An 18,984-nucleotide genomic window follows, 5' to 3' on the forward strand; every position below is an offset into this window, starting at 1 on the left:
TTGAATCGTCTTAACCGATCTGTTAAGCTAATGATGGCCATTTGTTTAGACCCGAAAGCTCAGATCTGAGAAAAGATATTACGCAAATACTTGTTTTCCATGTGACTATTGTTGTGACCTGTGAAAAGATAACCGTCGACTTGACACTACAGTACCATTGATTGAAGCAACTTCACTTGAACACATACAGATGAGGTCAATTATATTGGCACCCCCTTGTACTTTACAATAGAGCAGAATGTTGTTTTCTCTTAAACTGGTTTAATGGCTATTTTTACCCTGTAGGCACCTGCAACTTACCACAGGTGAGACATTACTCTGTTAACCAGAATCATTGCCTCCAACCAAATTTAATGCATTTTGAATAAGCTAGTCTAGGCCAGTTTTGATTTGGACCTGTGAAGTGTGAACAAGTTTTTAATTTAAACTTATTTTTAGAATAAATAGTGAATCATGCAAGGGTGCCAATATATTTGACTGCATCTAAAAACTAATAATTAATCATTTGTTTCGATAAGCAAAATAACTGAATATCAATCAATTAATGTAGTTACTGACAAAAGGAATGTTATTGAACCATTGCTTTATTTAAAGGAGGCAAAAACAGGCTTTCAGACAGGCACAAAAATACTCTTATTTACATCAATGTCAGCAAAATGGAGGACTTAAAATGGAGGACTTAAACACACATTTAAATGTGGGTGTGCGAGAAAAAGAAAAGCACTTTATTGGCTAAATAAACTGTCACACTGGAGTAGTATTTCCTTTCTGTGCAAGAACATTCGGAAAAAAATATGTACACCTAAACTAACAAGTAATACAAAGACTCCTCTACCAGTAACTACCGTATATGTAGTCTTACCATACATCATCCATCTTGTATAATTGGGAGAATTGAGTTGAACTGAAAGATATTGGGATGTCAAACATTAAGTGATTCTAAAAACAGACTATCTGGTCAAATATTCTAAAACAGAATATACAGCTTCGTTGACCCACTCCATTTTTGCCATGACCTTCTCAAACATGATACGGTCAACATTTCACTTAGTAGAATCGTTTAAACAAACAATCTGAGGTCAGGGATGGGTTAGATATGCCTGTATTAAACTAACAATATATCTTCCTTATGGAACCACTTTTTACTACCATCAGTTTAAAAACAGCCATAGTTAAATCGTTAAAAGAAATCTAAAATAAGACTATGGAAGACACTGCTCTGTAAGGTTTAGAAGGACGTGGGTGTGCAAACCAGAAAAGAGCCTGGATTTGTACTATTTGAAATGGACATGTAGTCATAGCAACAGGAGTTAACCTCTGATTGGTGGTGTTTGGACTAGTGTGTGCAAGTGGTGGCAGCACAGATCAGTCAGGACTCAGGAGCAGTGAGTTCAGGTCAGCAGCACCAACATTCCCTTCAGTTCAGTCAGTCAGATAGGTTTCTTCATCATCAGGTGGATTCCTCTTGGGCCTTCACTACACTGCATGTAAAGGGATTATGAAATGGGACGGCAACTAGCACACAGTGCAGTTAAGAACGTTTATAGAAGTTATACAAACACAAATGGGGATATAACTAGCAAACTGACAAATGCTGATACATTTATTTTTGTGTGAACATTTGCTTGGTTTAGGAATTCTTGTTCATTAAACCTACTGAGACCCAAAGAGATACAGTGAACAGAGTGAGATGGAGGACATTCGTCAACGGCGTATGCACATGTAGGTCTGGTGGCTCTGGTTAAGTCTGTTGTTGTGAGCAAGCACTCCAAAACACCCAGAACTCATTGGCCCCCGTCTGTCTGTCCGTCCTACAGTCCATCGGTCTGTCTTACCTGCTGTTATCTCCTGTAGAGGCCTCTTCAGCAGGCTTCTCCTTGTCCGACTCCTGCTTCTTATCATCAGGACTGGAGTCACCATTAGTCTTATCTAGAGCAAGAGACACACACAACGTGAGGAACAGACACACACGCAGACACACACGCTTTCAGTTTCAGCCTGCATACATCATCCAAACACAGACACCCTGCCTCTTGCCCAGATACACATCATAATTTTTCTAGCTCTCATTTTACGACCCATAACACTGAAATCTCCTGGAGGAGTCAGGAGGGGATGACATGTGACACACTCATGCCTGCACCCTGGCCAGGCGGAGACTAATCTGATATTCCATCCATTGGAAATGCCTGGTGGTACGGATGTGGTCCCGACTATAACACAACCCTCCTGATCGTGTTAACACTTACTGAGCCAATCATAAAAAAAGGGCATAGTGCCTACAGACCAGTCATAAAAAGTTATGGGAACCACAGAAATATAATTATATGGTGGTAAGGCCGCTGTGGCATCTTACTCTTAAGCCTTGTTCACATTGGCAGTTTGAAATGACTCCAATCCTATAAAAATATATAAAAAAATTACATATCTGATTAGAATCTGTAATTTTTCCTGCAGTCTGAACAACCAAAAATCACATGGAATCAGATATTTCAAGTCAGATTTCAAACCAACTTCGTATGTGGTTTGAAATCAGATTGAAATCTGATCCCTGGCCATGTGACTTGTCTGAACAGTCAAATCGGATTTATTTCCCCTTAAGTGGTTTTTAGACTGTTATTAGGCATATCTTGTTGCTTGCTGGTAATCTGTTGACAGTTTAAACAAGACCATGTGGCAGCTAACTATTTTGTTAATTATTTACAAACAAATGAGTGAATGTGCTAGAAAGCTAAACAGCTACCTAGCTAGCTAGTTGACTGCTGTGGCTATATACCTTGAGACTTTAAAGGTGTTCTTACTAGGGGTCACCCATATTACCCCCACACCGGCCGTCATGAGTCATGACCGCAATAAAATTCCATGTGACTGTCCATGGTAATCTCCTTTTATGCAATCTGGACATGCTTTGGTAGTACCCAACTTGCTAACTACCATCAGGTCCTAATGGCCTGTTACTCAGGGCTCTATTGTCCCTCTAACCACTGACATCGATACAAATGCAACTGAAAATCACATCAAGCACTTATCAAAACAGCAGGCCTATCTTACTTTTAAAACTCACTTCACTGTGATGATCAATTTGAACAGTATTAAACATGGTTGTTGGGGATGTTGTTCCAAAGCCTAACAATGAAACCTTGGCGCTTTCTAAGGTGAAGATTAATTCAAAACTCCAATAAGCATACTAGAGCTTATGCATATGAGCCCAGGCAGTGGTTGAGGCGTGGAGTGAAATAAGTGTTCTTATATTTATTTCTCAGCTGCTCATATTAAAACACATGCTCCGCTATAAACCTGAAGTAGCCCTACAAAACGGACTGGTGGGAAAGCGCGCGGCCTCCATTCGCTATTTGAGTACATATGGATTACGTCTTTTTCCCCCCATGCCCATTTGATAATGGGCCATTCTAAATCTAAACACATTTTACATATTAGTAAAGACAAGATTAAATTGAGAGTAGTCTGATGTGTGAAAATATGACCACTCGATGAGAGAACAGCTGTGCAGACTGGGGCAAGGAACAGCTTTTTTTGTTCCTTTCTCAAATCATCAATAGCCTGTAGTCACACCATGCAGCCGATATCCGTTTTGATTTCTAAGACATTCTAAGGTTTGTATCATTCGCAACTAAAGTTCCCAAATAACTCTATCTAGCATATAGGACCTGTTTCAAAATGATCACTTTTATGCTCAACATAGCCACTTCATATGCGCACTCGCTCCGTAATGGGAAAAATATTATTTATATTTTATTCAGCTAAGTTCAATAATTATTAGGTTAAGAACTTTTGTGAAAGAGCACAGTTTGAAAGATATGGCATATAGAAGCTAACCGGCTGGACATCATGAAAATGATCAGAGAGATTGAGGGTAGAGGAAGTTCAGGAGTAAAAACAAACAAAATAGAACTATTGTAAAATTGTGTACATAAAATGTATATAGTATGTATAAGCTGGAAGTAGAGGCCTAAGTATTGTTGTTCACTAGTTTACTCCAATTAGGGGAGGGGTGGTAGGGTTAGAAAGTAATAAAGGAAAATATATATTTTTAAAGGATATGTATATGTTTTTATTTATATTTATATGTGTATGTATGTATGTATGTATGTATGTATGTATGTATGTATGTATGTATGTATGTATGTACAGAACCAGTCAAAAGTTGGGACACACCTACTCATTCCAGGGTTTTTCTTTATTTTTACTATTTTCTACAATGCAGAATAATAGTGAAGACATCAAAACTATGAAATAACACATAACACGGGGGGCCAGTATGAAAAAATAATGTATGCACTAACTAAGTCGCTCTGGATAAGAGCGTCTGCTAAATGACTAAAATGTAAATGTAAAATGTAGTAACCAAAAAAGTGTTAAACAAATCAAAACATATTTTAGATTCTTCAAATAGCCACCCTTTGCCTTGATGACAGCTTTGCACACTCTTGGCATTCTCTCAACTGGGGTGGCAGGTAGCTTAGTGGGTAAGAGCGTTGTGCCAGTAACCGGAAGGTCGCTGGTTCTAATCCCCGAGCCGACTAGGTGAAAAATCTGTCGATGTGCCCTTAAGCAAGGCACTTAACCCTAATTGCTCCTGTAAGTCGCTCTGGATAAGAGCGTCTGCTAAATGACTAAAATGTAAATGTAAATGTAACTAAGTCGCTCTGGATAAGAGCGTCTGCTAAATGACTAAAATGTAAATGTAAAATGTAGTAACCAAAAAAGTGTTAAACAAATCAAAACATATTTTAGATTCTTCAAATAGCCACCCTTTGCCTTGATGACAGCTTTGCACACTCTTGGCATTCTCTCAACTACCTTCATGAGGTAGTCACCTGGAATGCATTTCAATTAACAGGTGAGCCTTAAAAAGTTAATTTGTGGAATTTCTTTCCATCTTAAGATATGAGATAATCAGTTGTGTTGTGACAAGGTATACAGATGATAGCCCTATTTGGTAAAAGACCAAGTCCGTATTATGGCAAGAACAGCTCAAATAAGCAAAGAGAAATGACAGTCCATCATTACTTTAAGACATGAAGGTCAGTCAATATGGAAAATGTCAAGAACTTTGAAAGTTTCTTCAAGTACAGTTGCAAAAACCATCAAGCGCTATGATGAAACTGGCTCTCATGAGGACCGCCACAGGAATGGAAGACCCAGAGTTACCTCTGCTGCAGAGGATAAGTTCATTACAGTTACCAGCCTCAGAAATTGAAGCCCAAATAAATGCTTCACAGAGTTCAAGTCACAGCCATCTCAACATCAACTGTTCAGAGGAGACTGTGTGAATCAGGCCTTCATGGTCAAATTGCTGCAAAGAAACCACTACTAAAGGACACCAATAAGAAGAAGAGACCTGCTTGGGCCAAGAAACACGAGCAATGGACATTAGACCGGTGGAAATTTGTCTTTTGGTCTGGAGTCCAAATTTGAGATTTTTGGTTCCAACCGCTGTGTCTTTGTGAGACGCGGTGCGGGTGAACGGATGATCTCTACATGTGTAGTTCCCACCGTAAAGCATGGAAGAGGAGGTGTTATTGTGTGGGGGAGCTTTGCTGGTGACACTGATTTATTTAGAATTCAAGGCACACTTAACCAGCATGGCTACCACAGCATTCTACAGCGATACGCCATCCCATCTGGTTTGGGCTTAGTGGGACTATAATTTGTTTTTCAACAGGACAATGACCCAACACACCTCCAGGCTGTGTAAGGGCTATTTTACCAAGAAGGAGAGTGGAATGCTGCATCAGATGACCTGGCCTCCACAATCCCCCGACCTTAACCCAATTGAGATTGTTTGGGATGAGTCGGACGGCAGAGTGAAGGAAAAGCAGCCAACAAGTGCTCAGCATATGTGGGAACTCCTCTAAGACTGTTGGAAAAACATTCCTCATGAAGCTGGTTGAGAGAATGCCAAGAGTGTGCAAAGCTGTCATCAAGGCAAAGGGTGGCTATTTGAAGAACCTCAAATATAAAATATATTTTGATTTGTTTAACACTTTTTGGGTTAATACATGATTCCATGTGTTATTTCATAGTTTGGATGTCTTCACTATTATTCTATAATGTAGAAAATAGTAAAAATAAAGAAAAACCCTTGAATGAGTAGGTGTGTCCCAACTTTTGACTGGTACTGTATATATGCAAAAAATATATATGGGGGATTGGAAGTGATGCAGACAATTACATTGATGGAAGTTACAATCTGCAATACTAAAGCTGATCTACCCCCTAACAAAAAAACAACAACAAACAAGAAAAAAAAAGTTCAATTATATTATTCTTACTATAAAATCATATAAAATAAAAGAATGCGACGGGACTTATATGTTGTCAGCTAAATGAACAAGCCTACAGCCTATGGCATGGAGCATAGCCAGATAACATAGGCCTACAGTAGGCCAACAAATATTTAGATCTTCTGAAATACATTTTCTTCATATCATGTTTCTTTAGACCTGACTACAACAATGGATTTTTTGTGATGGTGTACATTAAATTGATTTATTATACTTTCTTAAAGGGTGCATCAGTGGCTTGTATGTGTGGAGGCATGGAGATGCTAAAGGTGTTTGTTAATTAACGGTCAATTACCGTGAGACTGGCAGTCTTTTGCACGACAATAACCGGCTGACAATTTAATGCCCTCCACAACCCTAGTTCTAACACTATGATTTTGAACATTCAAAGCAACTGGGAAAATGTCCATGGCAGGCATTGTTGTCACCTTTGCTTGCTACACTTCCGGAGTGATAGGAAGCACGTCATGAGCACCACCACTAATCAACACCACCCATCGTTACTATGACAACTAGCGTAGCCATGTCAGCAAATGACTGCTGTCTGAACACACACAAATTCGATTTGGTCACATGTAACTCGCTGTTTGGACAGTCAGTATTCCGAAATGGATTTTAAAAAACAAAACCGATCTGAGCATTAAGGCTTGCAGTGTGAACAAGGCTTTATTCTACGCACATTGACTAACCGGTCATAAAGGGTGGCCAATGAGGTGACCAGAACCTCAAAGCCGATATGATCAGTAGACAATATTCTTTTCATACAGGGATGAAAGCACAACGCTAACTCCAATTTTCATGCGAATGAATCTCCCATTGACAAAGCATGATGATTTATGCAAAAGTTGCGTGTATTTCCAGTTCGGAGTTGGCCCACCATACCTGATTAAATACAGTGTCAAATCCTAACCCGATATGTGCACATAACTAGAATTTGAGCTAATTCTCCTAATGTTGTCCCCGCCTGACTTATACGAAAGTCAGATTCACGTGTGCATATCACAAGTTGGCATTCAGCCTAGAGCGGATACGCTCTTAACTACCTATACTAAGTGACTGTTTGCCTTTCATCACAATATGTTCCCACAGTAATTGTTTATGTAAAAAATTTAATAACACAATATTCTAAACAAAAAGGCACATATCTATTAAGTCTCAGTCGGTCTGGTCTTTATCTATCCTTTCTCTATACTGGCTGGTGAAGAGTTTCTCCCAAACAATTAGTCGTATGGACATAAATTCACAGGATATTTCACAGGCCACACAACGAGCATTGCAGAACACTGAGAAAGACACCGAGCCTTCTGAATCTGGAATGTTTGAGTTGATGCTCATCACATCTAGGATTTCTATCAGATTCCCAAGGAGGAATATGTAGAGCGTTGACCCTAACCACAGATACTGGGTAATATTTCTTCATCTTTCTGAAGGATTCTGTTGGCTAATCTGATCTGAGACCAGTGCTTTTGGGCAACTTCTAAATCCAGCTATTGTGACTGATCAGGTATCAAACCAGTGTTCCGCATGACTCAAAACTGCATTAGCCCACTGAGATAAAGCCTTGGGTTTAGCTCTAGGTGCAGACATACAGTAAGTAGTGTCACCAACCCACCTCCATTACATTTATCACTTATCTCCCACTCCACAAGACCCCCATTCCCCCTCCCCCAGTCCCATTCCCAGTGTTGTTTTCCCTGACCTGCTGGCCTTCTTCAAAGCACCATTCTTGGCTTTACTAAGTTTGCAGTTAGCCAGTGTGCAGTTCGCTAGTGTGGCTATAGGAACAGAGCCCCAGTCCCTCTTCCCTCCCAGTACCTGTGTTGTTCTCCCTGGCCCGCTCTGCCTTCTTCTGGACTCCCTTCCTGGCCTCCTCCTGCTGCTTCTGCTCTGCTATGGACTTGTTGAGCACCTGGCTGAGCAGCTGGTCCCCCTCCCCCAGCAGGAACATGCTCTTAAACTTGTTGTACAGCATGGTCGACTTGTCCATAATGTCCTGGCTGGCCTTGAACCTCCGGATCTGGCCACCCATGGAGAGCATACAGTAAATACAAGAGATATAGGTGGTCCTCTGTAGCTCAGGTGGTAGAGCATAGCGCTTGCAACGCCAGGATGGTGGGTTCAATTCCCGGGACCACCCTTACGTAAAATGTATGCACAAATGACTAAGTCACTTTGGATAAAATATCAATAGCATTTAACTTATTAAACCTCCAGATCTGGCAACAAAGAGCAGCATGTACATGGGGGATAAAAGTTTGCATGCACATAAATATTCACCCGTAAACATGCACACACAGTTGTATACAATTAGCAGATGTTCTTACGTACTCTTATAATGTGACGACCTAAGCAGAAGGTGAGGGCTAAGTGGCAGCAGGTGTGCGTCTTTGTAGGGGAAGCGCTACCCTCAACCATAAACCCCAGCAGTCAGGGTCAGCACATGCATTCTGGGACACAGCTCTGACAGGGACATTACCTTTTTGAGTGTTGCTATGAGCTCTGAGTGTTTCTGCAGGTGCTGGGTGGTGACCTGCAGCATACCCAGCTCATCCAACGCCACCAGACACTTATTCACATCCTACACACACACACACACACACACACACACACATTTATCTTCTTCAACCAGGTGAGTAACAGCCTACTAAACAAAATTGCAAAGGTCTGACAAAAAAAGTAATAAATAAACAAGAACTAAGATCGAGATCCCTCAAACTCAACTCTGGACCTCGAAGCCAGTTCCACTGCATTCATTGTTCCCCTCTAATCAGGGACTGATTTAGACCTGGGACACCAGGTGTGTGCAATTAATTATCAGGTAGAACAGAAAACCACCAGGCTCCGGACCTCGTAGGGTCAGAGTACCCCTGATCAGGGGCAGTCTTGAACTTACTGGGTTGTCAATCTTGAGGGAGATTTTGATTTCTCCATGCAACCTCTGCAGCCTCGATTCTGTCGATATCTCTGCGATGAAGGGAAGAAAAACAGACATCAGTCATGATTCGGTCATGAAAGCCAGAGTTGACCTAATCTCCACAGAGGATAACTAGGCCTAGTAGCAATGATCTTCACAATGTCCACGAGAAAACACCAATACACAAACTAACCTTTCTTCTTGTCACCTTTCCTTTCATCCACTTTTTTCCCATCCTCTTTTTTTTGCCTGATAGAGAAACACATAAGACCATTAACGCACCAAATCAACTCAGGTCACACGTCAATTCAATTTGAAGTCCACATGCAAACGACTAACCAAAAACCTCATGTGTACACACAACCAAACTGAACTGCCAGTCGTTTTAAGAGTAGCACCACTGGAAATTCCATCAACATGTCAACTGGAGATAATCTGAGATGGATGTACAGAACAGGGAACCCAATCTCCCCCCCCCCCCCCCCCCCATCCAGAACAGTTGACCCCTGTTGTGCAGGCCTCTTGTGACCTGTGCACATGGAATGACCCTCATGTCTGACATCCAATTCTGTCATTCCCCTGTCCTCCCGCTGCGGCTACCATTCGACATAAACCCTGACCCTGCCATCTTGTCACAGTGACCTCTGACACATGGTCTTCTACACAAACGACCATCACGTCGGGCGCCATTTTTAGACGGAGCAGTAAAAAATATATCACTAGCCATTGAGAATGTGGAGCCCCTGTGGGGTGATGTGGAGCCCCTGTGGGGTGATGTGGAGCCCCTGTGGGGTGATGTGGAGCCCCTGTGGGGTACTAAATAGAAAGGTGAGTGTTGGGTGGACGGACAGACAGATACAGATAGATGGACAGACAGGTAGATAGATGGACAGACAGGTGGACAGACAGACAGGTGGACAGAGACAGACAGGTGGACAGAGACAGACAGACAGACAGGTGGACAGACAGACAGACAGGTGGACAGAGACAGACAGACAGGTGGACAGAGACAGACAGACAGGTGGACAGAGGGTCACCTTACTCTTTCTGATCGTCTTTGTCCCCCGTCTCGGTCGGAGTGGGCTGCTGCCGCTTGCTCTTCTGATGGTTCCATTGGTTAACGGGGTGGAGAAAGAGACGTTGATTGGATGTTCATACATGTAGATATGCTTGGCTGGTACCGTTTGTCATGACATGGTATCACTGTGTAACTGTATGCTACACTAGGCTGGAGCAACTGTTCAACATGCACCTTTAACCCTATGGGTACTTGGAAGGTACCAACTACTGGCAACCCCCCCATATAGTGGAAACAGTATCTGAATTAGAATTTGCCAGCCTGTCTGGTCGTGGGACACCACCCCCGTCTGGTCGTGGGACACCACCCCCGTCTGGTCGTGGGACACCACCCCCGTCTGGTCGTGGGACACCACCCCCGTCTGGTCGTGGGACACCACCCCCGTCTGGTCGTGGGACACCACCCCCGTCTGGTCGTGGGACACCACCCCCGTCTGGTCGTGGGACACCACCCCTGTCTGGCCGTGGGACACCCACCTCCTGGTCAGAGGAGTCAGAGGAGCTCTCCTCTTTGGCCTGTCTCCTCCGTTTAGCGTCAGGGTCCTTCCTCCCTTTGCTCTCCTCCTTTCTCCTCCCCTCAGGCCTCTTCTCCTGCTCTCCTCTCCTGGACTTGTCTTCCGGCGTCCTCTTCCTCTTTCTCTCTGACTCAGCAGTGTCCCTGAACAGAGAGAAAAGTCTTTTAGGACTTCTTTTTTTTTACCCAAGAAAGTCAAAGCAATGTTGTTCAACGGTAGCTACAGTAGTGTTGATCCTCTGTTGTTTTCTGACAATGCATTTTAACAGCCCATTAATTATGGATTACTAGTGGATCCTTTAATCAGTGGATGTGTCTCATATAGAGATTCTATTAGATACATAGAACTGAAATTGTTAAAATACACCTGTGCAATGAAGACATTTATTGTTCTTGTAAATGCACATTTGCTCTTATTGTATGTGTGCTTGTCTGTTGCTCTAGATAAGACTAATGGTGATAAGAAGCAGGAGTCGGACAAGGAGAAGCCTGCTGAAGAGGCCTCTACAGGAGATAACAGCAGGTAAGACAGACAGACGAACCATAACCACATTATGCAACCGTACATGTCACTGCCTGAGCCCTGGGGGTCCTGCTGCTGGAGTAGGAGCATCTTCTCAGCTTTGGTCTTCCTGCCTCGCCGCTTAGGAGTGGGGCCCTCTCCACCTGGGCACAGGAACACACAGGAACACATAGGGAGCACAAAGGATCCAAATGTTTTACAGGTCATAGAGTTTGTAGTTGTTAGTCCTCATCAGTTATCATAATGAGAAGGACACTACTGTCCCAATACAGATATGAGAGCCATGCAAGCTGTTTTCCATTACTGTGGTTGTTGTGTTACCCTTTGACAAAATAATAGGAGTGCCTGAGGTAGGACTGATGTCTTGCTCACACACACACATACACTCTCACAACACCTACAACAGCGGGAAAGGTCGAGGGTTGCATGGACAGACGCTGTACCTTGAGGGCTGGATGTGGGACTGTTGGCAGTGTCCTCTTTCTCCGAGTCGGCCTCTACATCACTCTGACAAGAGACACGGAACGCAAGACACCGAGTTTAGTTTCAAAGTGATCGACAAGTTGTATTGTATGTCAGCTGCATTATGTCTCGATTGAGTTCATTCATGTTATACATGAGGATATGGGACACCTTTTTCTTCCTTCTTCTCTTGGGTTTGGGAGTGTCTGTAGATTCCTTTGGTGTGGGGTCCTAGAAAAATAACACACACACAGATGCAGTCAAATATATTGGCACCCCTTGCACTTTACACTGCAGTGTAAAGGAGTAGAACGTTCTGCTTTCTCTTTTAAACGTGGTTGAATGGCTATTTTTACCCTGTAGGCATCTGCAATTTACCACAGGTGAGATAAATTACAGTAAACCAGAATATTTGCCTCCAACCAAATTATTTAGAATTTTGAAGGCCATTTGTTGACTTAGGTTAAAAATCTAAATTTCAGTTTATTTATATATGTATTTTGTCCTGTGCAGTTGTAAATCAAACAAATGCACATGTAAACACCAAATGCTTTTTCAATATCAACTTATTTTAGAAGAAAGTGAGTCATGCAAGGGTGCCAATATATTTGACCGCATCTGTATAGTAATAACTCCATCCCAACTGTCCTTGCCATAAAACAAGGGAAAGTTTAGCGTTTCAGCCCCATCTAGTGGATTACTGTTGTATTACACCTACCAAGTCAGCCGGCAAGAGTGTAGTTCCCAGAACAGTTCCTATCAAGTGAACGGTCAGTCATTGGGGCAAGAGAGCACCTTACCTTTCTCCAGAGCGACATAGAATGCCATGCAAAAATAAAACATAAATACGTTGCTTTAACTGATAAGAATTGCTGTAGTTCAGCCCCCCAATTAAAAGCTTGATAACAACAACCCATGGAGCGAGGGAGGGAGCAACACATGCCACTGATCAACAAGCAGGCCTAGGCATGTCAATGTTGAATCAGAAAAACAGTCTAGGACATCAAATCTTTAGAGAAGTGTGAAGGAAAGGGAGGATTCAATCATTCAGGTTATGCAAATTACATTTTGAACATACCACATCTAATTCACCCAAAAAAATGCACAGATTTATTTACATTTTTTATGGTGAATGCCCAATCTCACTAAACACAACATTTGCATGATCCCCCATAGTGAGAGCCAAGGTTTGTTTAAAATGAATGACAGTGGTTATTTTAAGGACACAATCACACCGCTATCCATATCCATAGTAAACTAAACTTACAGGCTTCTACTGGTACTGAAAACTCCTCTCTCTTTGCCCTCTCACCATTCACTACAAGGAAATAACCCTACCTACTCCTACCCATCCCTGTGGTTCTGTTGCACAGTTCTAAAACACTCCTCAAAATACTATTGTTACCAACAGAAAAACCAGGCTAGCTAAGAAACAGAGGGAGGATACGGAGCCAAACCATCACCTTACACCTTTGCAATGCGTAGTCGTGCAAGCCAATGGTAACAATAGGGACAAAAAACAACAACTATAAAATGAAAATCCCCAGGTGCCACATCATGCTTTCCCTAAGTGGGGTGGGAGGGTCACCTATCCCATCATGCAACAGTACGTACATCCTGGGGCTGTCTCTGTTCAGAGACCTGCATGCCCCCATCCTCCTCCTCACCATCCTCCTCCTGTCCAGCCTCACTCTCAGCCCCCGACACCTGGGTAACCACACCAAACACACAGTGCCCAGGGTATGGGGGGTTAGGTTAGTTATTTAGTTGGGCCAATTGACAGCTAGCCAGAGAGAGAAGTTGGGCCCCCTCTCTCCCTTGACTTCAGTCCTTCGCTCCTAGACAATTCCACACATAATTGGGGTTCAGCTTGGGCAAACAACTCTGGTCAAATACTAGTAACATACACCCCCCCCCTCAAAAATAACATTTCCCAATTCATTGTCAATTCACAGCCGATGGTTTGCCTCTTGGGGTATTACGACACAAAGCACGGTACCATTGGCAAAAGGAGACAACATCAACAGCAGACAGACACATTGGTACAAGAGCGCACGTCATTCAATGTTACGTAGGCATGGTGCTAGTCAAGAAAGTGAGGTTAGTCAGTATTCTTACACGTGAATAACACAGTCCATATAAATAGAATTAACTATGCAATAATTGATTCTACTTCTATGGTAGAATGGTTAGCCTACTTTGGGTTTCTTCCTCTTCTCATAATCTCCCTCCTCGTCCCCTTCTGGGTTACTGTCAGAGTCCTTCTCCGTTACGTTATCCGACAGCATCATTTGCTAATGAAAGAAAACCAAACATGTTGCCAAAAAAAAACATTCCTAAATCACAGACCTAGGATCAGACTACTTTAACTCCAAAACCTAACCTTAAAGGGGCAATCCGCAGTTGAAACAATAACAAAACGTGGTCACCCATCACTTGTTTTGGTAAACAGCTGAGGGATGGGCCTTGAGAAATAGAATATTACCACTCTTGCATTCATAGACAAGGACTGACCATCCATAATATCCAAATGATAAATTTAACCATATTTTGAAACTATACAGTGTTTGTTTACATAGACTTTGTTATATTTTGGGTTCTGATGGGGTATGACAGTTGATCTAAGCTCATGAGGCATTTATAAGTTATATTCTTCAAGAATCAATGGCTATATTTCATTTATTTAACAGTCCAAAAATGGATGTAGAAATAGCAGATTGCCCCTTTAACCATTAGGGCAACCCCCCCCACCTCCATAGAAAACTCCAGGGGCATGTTCATTAGACACCAAATGGAAGTAAATTGATTAATGTACTGCATTGTTGAGGGAGCTAGCACATAAGCATTTCGCTGCACCTTTTAAATGCTACAGTCCCTGGCGCGACTCGAACACGCAACCTAGACAGTCACGGATTAGGCCCGCCCATCCTCCCCGCTTTTGTTTCTGTCTAAAGTAACTAGACCATTAGTAGGTATCATACGTCTTGGAGGTGCTTAGAAATATGTAAAGTACATTTCGTATTGGGTCTGAAGCCAGGCTGAACGCTCATATTCATTTTCTGTTGCATAACGTCTTCCGTTGTGTGCCCTAACGAACACGAACCAGAGCAAAATGACAATGGTGACAAAAGAGAGGAGATAAAACAAACCTTCTCTCCATTCAGCTCCACCTTCGGGTTGTTCTCAACCTCCCACAAGCCTTCGTTGAAGCCCTTTCTCTTGTTAGGCTTGGCATACTTCTCTTTATTGGGCAGGTAGGGATATACATCTTTGGGGCCTAGGAATGCACTGCAATAGAGGAGGAAAGTCAATGCATAGATGCTTTTCTGGTGCTCAAGCTGATGTTTGTATATTGTACACATTGCCAATATCAAGCACTGGTGTATTGTTGAGATAGAGGGTGTATTGTATTGTATTGTAGTGTAGTGTAGTGTAGTATATGGGTGAGACCGAGGGAGCTAGCTAACTTCTTACGTTTCATGGGTACCAAAGAAGAAGATGGGAAACTTCATGTTGGCCGGCTTCACAGCTCCATCAGAGTAGTCATTAATCTGGTAGAAAGGGAGAGAGCAGGGAATTGATGAGCCTAGTCTGTACATTTTATGTAATTACATTTACATTTACATTTTAGTCATTTAGCAGACGCTCTTATCCAGAGCGACTTACAGTTAGTGAATCCATTTTTTTATACTGGCCCCCCGTGGGAATCGAACCCACAACCATGGCGTTGCAAACGCCATGCTCTATCAACTGAGCTACATCCCTGCCAGCCATTCCCTCCCCTACCCTGGACGACGCTGGGCCAATTGTGCGCTTAGCCAATTGTGCAGTTGGCACTGCAATGCAGTGCCTTAGACCACTGCGCCACTCAGGAGTCTCTGATTGGCAGACAATTCAAAACACCCGTCTTTAATAAATGCCCTGCATGACAAATTATCTGTGTAACATGTCTGCTTTAAAAGTGTTCAATATAAGTTTAGAATGGAAGTAACAACTCTAGAATACCATGAAATTAAAGAAAAATTACTATATGTTAGCGCTGGGACGACAAACCGAAAATTATCGACACCGATCATACCCATCACTTATCGCAGGCATTTTGCTGATATCGTTCATTACGATAAGTAGCCTATACTAGAGAAATATGAAGTTTGAAATGAAATAATTGTGCTAATATTGGTGATTGTTAATGGGACAATTGATGTCTACAACCATCAAACTAGTAGTAGTAGTTTAAAAGGATAATTTACACAAAATTGTGGTGCACATTAATGTTATTATAAATGTATCGTTATTGTATAATTTCTGGCAATTTATCGCGATATGGATTTTTGTCCATATAGACCAGCTCTACATACGTCGTTATGGTAACTGGAAGTAACTTGTCTTGTGTGATTGTGTATTGCCTTACCCTGGCAGGCCAGTGAGGGTAGCCCTTCATCTTCGCAAAGATCAAATCACCAGGTTTGTAATCCCGAGCCATTTCCTTGCGACGTAGAGCACTCTGTTGACACATAATAATACACAGATCATCTACTCAGTGCAAACTTGGAAACAGAATGCAACTTTAGCCTACATTCACAGAAAGAACATAGCTATATGAAATGCGTGTAGTCCTACGAAAAAGCCAATTGGGAAAATGTTTCAGGACCATGCACCTACCTATTGCACACCTGAATTGAGTTTAAGATGTGGGAACATTCTACAAGTGTCCGACTCAGAGGGCATGCATGATTCGTGCATAACAGTGTGGGTGTGTAGCAAGGGCACTAACCCTTACCCCCATGCCATGCATTAGCCCATCGACTCGTGCACACAAACAGAAACGTGGACGGATACAGTTTCATTCATTAATGCCGAATCTCCCGCGACCCATGAAGAGTGCATTATTATGTTTACAGGTAGATACTTTTTCATGCTTGTCAACATGTAGTTACTAACTTTAGCTACCTAGCGTTGCGCTACAATGTTTCCTTTTCCCGTCATTCTAGTATTTTCCGGTGACAACATGAACATGCGGACTGTCTTTATAGCTTTGACCTCAGTTCAAAACGAACTAATTCATACCGTTAAGAAAGGAATACTATTATGTGTATGTTAGTGTCATATTCACAAACAGTCTGAATGGTGTTTACTATAGGAAAATGTAAAATGCTTACCAAATTAGTACTATGTTCGTAGCTAGCTAAGCAGCCTGCACAACTTTTCCTGATCCCGCGCAACACGGTAATGGATTCTACCATAATAGCTCTAAAATAGGGTAAGCTAAAATCCTAAACACTCAAATTCTAGTCCTTGCAATGCGCATCTTGGTCTTTTTACGTGAATAAAGTAATTGAATTGAGATTATTTGTGCTTCTGATGTGCACACAGTTGTATTTGTAGATGTAGTCAATGCAAGACAATTCAAGTGGATGAGGTACACCCCTCCTATAAGATGTACGTTTAGGAGAACTGCGCAAGTACATTTCCTTGGTAATGATGCCGCATTATGGTATTATGGTTGAATAAATCCACATGTGATCATTTTGACAGCTATCACAGTTGACTTGAGGAACTATGCTTTTCGTTTTCCTCAAGTTGCCTCAATCTGAAATATGAGTTTGTCTAATACCCCCAAATATGACATGTTATCACATAGTAATACATATCACTCCTTTGAAGGTAAGAACATTTGGTAAAGCGTTTATCCGACTCCTGTGTGAAATAACTTTATATTTAAACTGTAGGCTACTTTGGACGTCAACGTGGTCATTATAGCTGTCTTCATATTTTACAGAATGCTGACATCTAGTGGAGTATTCGAGTCTTGCACCACTACAGGAAATCATATTCCTTACTGCTTGCTATTCATTGCCCTCCAGTGGTGGAGATATGTACTGAGCCCCACTAACTTTTATCCAAAGCGACTTACAGTCATGTGTGCATACATTTTTACGTATGGGTGGTCCCGGGGATCGAACCCACTACCCTGGCGTTACAAGCGCCATGCTCTACCAATTGAGCTACAGAGGACCACATACCATAACAGGAATTGAGTATTGTTCCCTCACTTCTCTTTCATTGTATTAAAGTATTTAGTTACATTCTCTTTTGCATCTTCTGAATGTATCATTCATTCAGGAACATACATGTTTGGTTACGTGTAGTGCAGGAATGTACAGGTAAAAAAGGGTAGATAGACCCTATTCACACAATTAAAAAGGTTTTAGTTGACTTGAGTTTATCTTCCACTACATCACTGAGTTGGAATTATCAGAGGTCTCGTCTAGAAAGGTGAATCTCTGTGCACTGACAACAACAATGACATCACATCAATAATACTAGGCCTGCAACTGCTTCCTCTGACACCACCACTATCAAATCAAATTGTATTTGTCACATACACGTGTTTAGCAGATGTTATAGCGGGTGTAGCGAAATGCTTGTGCTTCTAGCTCCGACAGTGCAGTAATATCTAACAAGTAATATCTAACAATTTCACAACATATACCTAATACACACACAACTAGTCAGGAATGGAATTTAAGAAAATATACATATATGGACAAGCAATGACAGAGCGGCATGGACTAAGATGCAGTATAATATTATAGAAAATAATGCAGTATATACATATGAGATGAGTAGTGCAAGATATGTAAACATTATTAAAGTGACTGTAAACATTATTAAAGTGACTATTGTTCCATTTCCAGGACCGTCACGTCTACTTGAACCTTTCTACTGTTGAACAAACACAGCAGGCAGGACTGAATGAAGGTGACCTAGGTGTGTGTGACCACAAACACAGGACAGAGCAGTGGTGTGTGTGTGTGTGTGTGTGTGTGTGTGTGTGTGTGTGTGTGTGTGTGTGTGTGTGTGTGTGAGAGAAAGACAATAGGAGTAAAGGAGATACTGATGAATGTGAAGGACAGGCCCGTCACCCCAGAGAGGGGGATTGGGGAGGAGAGAGGAGAGGAGAGCAGGCTCCAGGAATAACACAGAGGAGCAACCAGGAGGAGGAGGACCCCTGCCCAGCCTGTAGGGTGAGAGACCTTGGTGTTGGACCTGAGCCAGCTCAGTAGGGTTCAGACACCAGGCCTAGTGGGGAGGGAGGGAGGGGGAGATGGAGGTAGGTAGGTGGGGGGGTGAACGGATGGATGGAGAGAGGGAGGGACGGAGGGAGTGAGGGGAGGGAGGGACT

At 42.2% G+C, this 18,984-nt stretch overlaps 1 protein-coding gene across 1 annotated transcript; it reads right to left on the reverse strand.

Moving 5' to 3' along the window:
- Positions 1-566: 566 nt before the first annotated feature.
- LOC311110012 (lens epithelium-derived growth factor-like) lies at positions 567-17,194 on the reverse strand. The gene is made up of 17 exons (XM_084188527.1): positions 16,958-17,194; positions 16,210-16,302; positions 15,273-15,349; positions 14,948-15,086; positions 13,997-14,092; positions 13,413-13,505; positions 11,970-12,029; positions 11,780-11,843; positions 11,380-11,479; positions 10,777-10,957; positions 10,265-10,323; positions 9,416-9,471; positions 9,202-9,272; positions 8,785-8,886; positions 8,124-8,325; positions 1,836-1,929; positions 567-1,481 (listed from the first exon to the last, which is right to left on the reverse strand). Exons 1-17 carry the CDS (start codon positions 17,039-17,041, stop codon positions 1,451-1,453), a joined length of 1,602 nt encoding a protein of 533 aa, XP_084044653.1. The 5' UTR covers positions 17,042-17,194; the 3' UTR covers positions 567-1,450.
- Positions 17,195-18,984: the final 1,790 nt, after the last annotated feature.

The sequence above is a fragment of the Coregonus lavaretus genome, assembly GCF_964263955.1.
Source record: "Coregonus lavaretus genome assembly, contig: SUPER_35_unloc_1, whole genome shotgun sequence".
In the NCBI taxonomy this organism is placed as follows: Eukaryota; Metazoa; Chordata; class Actinopteri; order Salmoniformes; family Salmonidae; genus Coregonus; species Coregonus lavaretus.